Source organism: Chondrus crispus, genomic scaffold (assembly GCF_000350225.1).
Source record: "Chondrus crispus Stackhouse genomic scaffold, scaffold_187, whole genome shotgun sequence".
Classification (NCBI taxonomy): Eukaryota; Rhodophyta; class Florideophyceae; order Gigartinales; family Gigartinaceae; genus Chondrus; species Chondrus crispus.
The window spans coordinates 23,441-31,184 of record NW_005179059.1 but is presented as its reverse complement, the minus strand read 5'-3'; the positions used below and the strand labels follow the sequence as shown (position 1 = coordinate 31,184).

The 7,744-nt window shown below is 46.5% G+C and overlaps 1 protein-coding gene across 1 annotated transcript; it reads right to left on the bottom strand.

Annotated features, from left to right (window-relative positions):
- Positions 1 to 5,577: 5,577 nt before the first annotated feature.
- Positions 5,578 to 6,408, bottom strand: CHC_T00003374001 (hypothetical protein). Its single transcript, XM_005714638.1, has one exon. The coding sequence runs from the start codon at positions 6,406 to 6,408 to the stop codon at positions 5,578 to 5,580; it is 831 nt and encodes a 276-aa protein (XP_005714695.1).
- Between the last annotated feature and the right edge of the window lie 1,336 nt (positions 6,409 to 7,744).

Sequence of the window (7,744 nt, the reverse complement as noted above, 5' to 3'; positions counted from 1 at the left end):
GGTGGAGGGAGGGGGGGCGGGGCGGAGGGGGGTGAAGAGGAACGGTGCAGATGTATGCTATTATTATTGACGAAGTGGGCATCAAGGGGCGTGCAAAGTGCGTACTGTAGACGAACACGCAGCAACTGTAAAGCGACATTTTTGGGTGCATACAGAAGGCGGTATGTGCTGTGATATGGCCATTTGAAACGGAGATATTTAAGATGTTGAGGGGGGTAAAAGGGAGTTTCGTGTGATTGTACAGTTGGTGCATGGTGAGTGTAAGGTACTCACAATATTCTCCATCTGATCTCATTTTAATCGCTGCTCACGATTTAAGGTTGAACCTGTATGCAGGTCACATTGTTATGAGCGCAAAAATGTGAAATGCATATCACGCTGCACATACCCTAACGTGAATTAAAAAAATCAAATTTTGCAAAATGGGACGCTCAAAATAGAAGCATTTTGCCATCACATTTTTTCAATAAATTCTCGTAGGGCTTTACAGCTGCTGGACGCCAATCAGGTGCCCTAGAATCGGTGTCACGGATCATCACGCCTCCGTGATCAGACCCCTTCCTTCGCCTCCCTAGTGTCTATTGGACAATGCGCCTCATTTGAGGATTTCGCCTCATATGAGGCTTTTTTGCCGCGCCGTTTCTGGCGCAAAGAGGGAGAACTGAAAGCCATAGTTACCGCGAAACAGTAACAGTAAGAGTAAAAAACAATGTCCAAGTCCCTTGAAGGCACCTAGAATGCACGGTATTTAGGAGGGTCTTTCTAATGCTCTGACAGACAGGAAAAATCCTCATGATCAAAAACGTCCGTCCAATAGACACTAGGGGGGCCTTTTGAATGGCCTTTTTCACAAAACCTGGAGGCCGCCACAGTATTCAAACCAATGAGCCATTCACGGATTCGTCGAATAAGTGCGATTTTAGTTTGGTTGGTGTAAATACATATCCCTAGTATTGCTATGGTTCCATATATGGAACCATAACAGGTTTTCAAAAAAACAACAAAAGCCCTACGGTTCCATATATGGAAACATAGAGCTGAATAAAGCCTGACTTGGCCGACCGATAGCGCTGTATACGCACATAGGTTTCCTTTTCTGAACCCTCCAGCCTGTAGCTGACAGTAAGATGAGCTCCCGGAATGTTCAATTTTTCGTGTTGGCAAAGTAAGGCTTGATCTGCACCTGGCAAGGTATCAGAGTCCATATCAAAACAACCTGAGATGGCTACCATCCTTCCCGATCACCACCACACCCCGTCAAGCAGTGTAGAGCGCACGAGAGGGCGCGGGACGAGGGTTAGAGACCGAGGGCGTGGAAGTGGGCGTGGTCGTGGCGGTCGCGGTGGCGGTCGTGGTCGTGGTGGAACCAGAAGAACTTTTCAAGATGGGCGGGATCCGACTAGAGGGTGGCGCTTTTCTAACATTGCCACGGAACGCTTGCTACTTGAAGATGTTTTTGTCAGCGAGGTTATTGAAGAACGTGCGCGCTTGTTTTGTTCGTCGGCTATGGAGAGACTAATTGTCGAATGAGCAGCCCGTCAGTTACCATCATCGAGAGCAGGATATGTTGTTCTTTTCATGGACGAGCTGCTCAAGACCTGCCAAGGCTGGCTAAATGAACACATTTGCCTACACAGGATAGAAACTACACGGATAACACTGCCTGACATGTATCGATTTCTGTCCGTCTTCCTGCTGTCCCACTGTACAGGGTTTACTTTTTTGAAGACCATACAGTTATTAAGGAACGAGGGCTGCAACCCACCTACCCTGGACCGAGTTCGCTTTATTTGTAACAACGTACTTGCCTTCTCGCCGACAGGCCGAGGGAGGGATGGTGGCACAACGTGGTTGGCACAAAGGGACCAGACTCAGCTTTTGACGCAGTTCGAGAACACGGCATTCAGGCAGACATGCAAATTTTTTGTCTCACCAACGTATACTTTGGCCACCCTTGACGACGACTTGTACGGCACTCGTGCTGGTGACAACCAGGTTAAGACACTCAGTAGCAGAAAGGCCGATCGCGAAGGCCATGCAGCTGATGCAATAACTGACGCTCTTTTTCGGATTACATTAATGGTTCGCTTTCGTCGCCGAGGAATTTCGCAAAGCAGTAATGTGTACAGCTTAGTCTAGTCCGTCCTAGAAGGTAGGGGTGAACGGAGCGTACATAGTTTCATTCTAACAGCCGACCGTGGATACGGGAAGGTTTCCCTGATGCGAGAATTGCTCCCACATAGGATTGGATCTATAATGATCATGCCAGAGCACCTTTTACAGTGTCATCCATTTGTAGGAAAGTCGTACTTGAATGTTATGCGAAATGAAGAAGAAGATTCCGGAGAAGACGAGGAAAGTGACAGCGATTGTGCACAATTGCCTGAGGAGGAGCACAACACACCAGACCAGCCCCTCAATCATGACAGTACTCTCGACTGTAGTGGTGCTACAAGTGGTCTACTCGATCGTCCCCGTGCGTTTGTTATAAACGACGACCCGGAGGAGGGACCCCGGTCCTGGTGGGCTGTTAAAACATTTAAAGTTCGTGAAAATCGCAATGATACCTCGGCCAGTAGGTTCATGAACCTACTGGCCGAGGTATCATTGCGATTTGCAAAGTCACAGCAGTCGCAGTGAGGGAAAAAGGAACTGACATGTTCAGCCGGATCATACGTTTTATGTACACTGTACCCTCAAATGTCTCAGCCAGTTTGGAGACATGGGTTGCGGTCCCCAAGACGGCAGCTTTAAATAACAAAATGTTTTCAAAGAGAACTGACAACGGAAGGATATTGTGCCCACCGCCGGACACATGCGACCTTAAGGATGAAATGGAACGCCGTCTATTGGCCAACTGCATTGTGTTAACAATTGACCAGAGATGTGCTGAATGGTTCGTTTTACGTCAGTTTCGTGTAACCGGGATAAGTGCTGGGAAAATTCTGTGCAATAACAACGAAGTAAGAAACATTATTGGAATGGATTCTAATGTAGGACAGAGTACGGAACAGATCCTTCAAAAAATACTGCAGTCTTTTGTCAAGACATGGTTCAGTTCGAGTCGATCGAGTGAACCAATGATGCGTGGAACAGCTAATGAGTCAGCAGTCATTGCTTCACTAGCTTCTAGGGACTTTGTTAAGTGCTTGTATGAGTGTGGCATGCTTGCCAGGAAAGGAGAGGACTGGTTGGCTTGCTCCCCTGATGGTGTAGCATTAATTGATCTCCATGCGCTTGGAATGCAGGGAGACGTTTCAGAGGGACCGAACAACCATCTAGTGTCTAGACGACCGGCAATTTGCCTCATATGAGGCCGGTTTTTTTTGCAAAAATGTATACATTAAATCGAAATTTTATAAAATCAGTTTAGACACCATTTTTTAACCAATATTCCCTCGGTAATAGCTTCCTGCAAAACATCGGGATAGCAGTTATGAATACACAGAAATACTAAGAATCTAATATAGTTTCAACAATCGGATGATATTTTAAACAGGCGTTTTGGTTTCGAAGATATCAACAAAAAACGTTTTGATGTTCTTTAAAAAAGCTTCTTCTTTAAGTATTCTCAAAAAGCCTGGAAAGGACGTGCAGATCTCACCAAGCTCCACCCTTCCAAAGCGCAGAAGTCAACTGCGGTGGCGAGAGTATCCTTTTCCATTTTGTTCAGCTAGCACAAGTCGAGAAAAATTAAGTTGAAAAGTGACCTCATATGAGGCCATTTGTCACCTAGACACTAGCATCGGTAGAAATGAAGACTAGTGTTGCTCAAATCAGTCTAGATCGGGCACTGTCCCTGGCAACGGCGGATGTGGTGAAACGCGAAGTTGGAGAGTCTTCATTTACGCACTACATTCCTGATGATCATGTCGGGTAGCTACTACATCAAATGGTGGTCCTTAGAGTTAATTATGTGATCTATGTCTAAGCCTCCGAAGCTGGAGTGATTTATACTGCTCTTGTACACTGCACGGATGCTATTTTAGATAACTGCCATGCCGCCTTGGCAGCAGTTGCGCAGCATGTGGTCTCATGGGCGCACCAAGAAGAACCCAGTCCTCCTACGTTCAGTGACGCCGCAAAAAGCCGTATAATTAAGTCGAGGTTACAATTCTGGCAACTCGTGAACAAATGCGTCAAACAAAAGGACGCTTTTCCTCCATTGAAGCTTTTTAAGGATGCTTCTCAAAGTTTGTATTCCTGCACTAAGGGTGGGGTTGACGGGAGCGCTCAGGCTCGCGCGATATTACGCTCATCGACTTCATCAATGAAGTGGGAGCAAAAAGTTGTCACACAAACGTTTAAAACACTGGCCATTAATTCTTTTATCGCATGGCGAATGGAACAGAAGAAGGATTTGTTGGAGAGCAAACAGGCCTTCTAGAGTTTAACGTCTTATCGGTACTCAGTTAATCAGATAGAATCACTTGCGGATTTTGTTTACGAGGTTTCTAGAGAGCTCTTAATATATTTTCAATCGTTGGAAACAGCGGATGCCGTATGTGGAGAAGAAATAGATGATGTATCGGACACTGAAGTGAGAAAACTGTGTACTCTCGCGGCAAGGAGAAAACGGAAGCGCTTGCTGTTTGTTAACGGAGCAGATGGGAAGCAATTGCGACTCAGCATCAAGAATGATGTTGTGAAACAGCAAAAGGATCAACAGTATTGCGCATTATGCGGAATAAGGGGAATTGAGGGCAATGATTCAGGGTGGAGGGGACACAGAACGACGTGCAAATGCGTTCATTGCGATGTATTTGTATGTACAAGAATTTATCCCAGAAATCGCAAGTGCTGCTGTGAACTCTGGCACTCGGCCAATGTTTTAAAGCCGAGGTGCACTTCTCGACCTGCCCGGGCATCAACGCAGCCAGACCCCAATGATCAGGACGATGATGAGGGGTTTGAGGAAGAGGATTCTCATTCGAGGACAAGGGTTAGGGACGAAATTGCACGTACGGTGCCGAGACGTTCAAAGAGAAGGAGAACTCTGTAGCAATTGTAGTGCGCAAGATGCGACGTGGCCCGATATTAAATAAAAAATTTCAATTTTTTCGTTGGTTCTATATATGGATCCTACAGCAAAAAGGCAGGACGAAGACGTGAAGAAACCCAATGAAAGGTGAGATTGGAATGGGGGAATTGCAACCTCTTCCACTCGACTCGCTGCCCACGATTGCGGGGAGTGGAGCAGGACCAATGACTTTCTGGAAGATGGCAGCTTAAATAGGCACAGAAGCGATGATATGGGTCACCAAAAGTTTGGTCCCTAGAATCGAATACTAGGGATATCATGGAGGACTCACGGCGCTTTCTTCGAGTCCTCCACGGTGCGAACGTGCCCTAACCCCGTGTTGACGGAAATCCTGTCAGACAGCAATGCAATGACGTGCCATTCAGCAGATCACCCCCTCGCTCTCAATACTCCCAACCCCTTCCATGGCGTTAACAAAAAAGTTTACTTCGTTCATGCACATTCTTTCTCCAACCGAAACCACCCAACCGCATATCTCTACATATGCGTCTAGGAAATATGGTGCGAGAAAATTGTCCCGAGTTCTCGGCCGCCCCTCATCCTCTCTCAGGAAGAGCCCCTCGGTCGAAAAATAAAGCCGTCCGCCCTCGCAATACATCCATATCATTCTCTGAAAAACTAGGTTCTTTCCCAAGCTCTAAAAAGTACGCATTGTACAACATGAACAACCCACAAGAAACCTCATCCGTCTGCCTCGGCATCCACGCTGGGTTTGTCACACGCTTCCACGCATTAACATCCTCGAACTCCAACCGGGCCCCAGGTTCCCACTCCGCAATTTCGTCCTTCAACCAGCGTCCCAGTGCGCTGAAGATGCCATGCCTCTCCTTCCCGCCTCGAGAGTCCAAGTACAGAAATTGACGCCCACGCATGTCGATTGCTGCAAGCGTCCAGTGCATTTTTTCGTGAAAAGGGAACAAGAAGAGGTCGTTCCCGGAGACTGGGACGTCCCCGCAAGCCTTCTTACGCCATCTTCGTACCCTTTCATAGTTGTAGGTGGCCAGGAATCGTCGATGCAAGAAAAAGCTGTTGAACATGTGCACGCGGGGCCTGGTCGATTGGAAAAGTGAGTTGTGTTTCGGCACAATGGGTTTTGCGTCTTGTTGGCTTGACGTCCGGTTCTGCTTCGTTGGGGCCCCCCTGCACCTAAATCGCATGTTTCTTTTGTTCAGTAGAGAGACGAAAGCGTTCACGATTTCGTCGTCGAGCCACCGGTTGGGATGCAGCCGTTCAAATTCAATTGCATCGATCCATGATCTACCTCGGTTGTTCATGGATTCATGTCGGCTGTGGTCTCGCGTCAAAGACTTTTGTTTCTCCTCTTCTTCCAGTGATAAAGGTTGCAGACACAAGTACTGCCTTCTCATACCGTAATCTGCTTGCTTGGCACGACTTTCATATGTCTTCATGTTCGTATTCTGAGGATTGCCAATGATTTCGGTGGTGACATTTTGCAGTAGATCACATTCCGATAATTTGTCTGTGCGTGAGTTTTTACTGCCCTTGACAGATGTTTTCGTGTCTTTTTTCTTGCTAACGACTGTTGCAAGGCTATTTGTCCCCCTTTTTCGCACGTTGGTCTCTTCTTTCTTCACATATTTTTCATCGTGCTTAGGTGCTATGGTACGTGATGTTTTATTCTGGAGCGGATTATGCTTAGAATTGAACCCAGCAGGTGGTGCGGCATGGTGGTCTGTTAAGTTTGTCTCTTCTGCTTTTTCGCCTTCCGATTCTTCCACACGTATTAACCCTTTCAGTAGTGTAATGCATTTCTTCGCCGCTGCGAAATTTGACTTGTTAGCTTCTTTTTCGTTGAAATCGACATCGAGCAAATTCTGCGCAACTCTTAGTAGTTCGACATGGAACGCGCGCTCAGTTTGTTCACGGACGTATTGATAATTAGTAACTGTAGCCATGCTGATTGAATGCTCAGAACCTGACTTCCGCTCTGGGTAATTGAAGAAGAAGCTGTTGTTCTTACAAGCACATCAACTACAACGTGAGGGTGTGATGTTTTCTAGAGTATCGATGGCCTGGAAGCAATGCTGCTGGTTGCTGCTGAAACTGTGGAATTGAACGTCTGATATGTTGGTATCAAAGCCCGAAAAGCAGATTTGGGAATGGTCGAGTTTCGTGGACAGTTGCCCTTACCCAGGTTTACATATTATTTCTTTTTTAATTTTTCAGGAAACCACTCGCCAAATCACATACACGAAGTCGCAAGATGCTCGCAGCTCGAAGCAGCAGAGGTAACGGGTGTACGGAAGTTTTTGAAATGTTTTCAGTTCATTTTACATGATGAACGCACTATCTCAATGCGAAACGATAAAAACCGCTACCATCTCGAGTCCAAGCGTTTCAAACTTATGTTTTGCAGAGCGGCTGTTGCGCATGGTCAATGTCGTTATCGTCAATGAGCATTTTTTTGGTCACACAGACACCATTTACATTTGTGATGGATTGATGAAAAATTGAAGGGAACGGAAGAGAAAGAAGGTCTGGAGGCAAAGAAAAGGTAAGCCATTGCGTATAACTGCTTTGTTTCTTGTCGTTGAAGAAAGAATTATTCAATGCGGAGGCCTTGATTAATGCAATACAGGGGGGGGGGGAAGGGGGGGGGGGGGGGGGGGGGCCCCAAAAAAAAACCTTTTTAAAAAAAACCAACCCCCGAAAAAAAACCCTTTTTTCTTGGGGCGGGGTTTA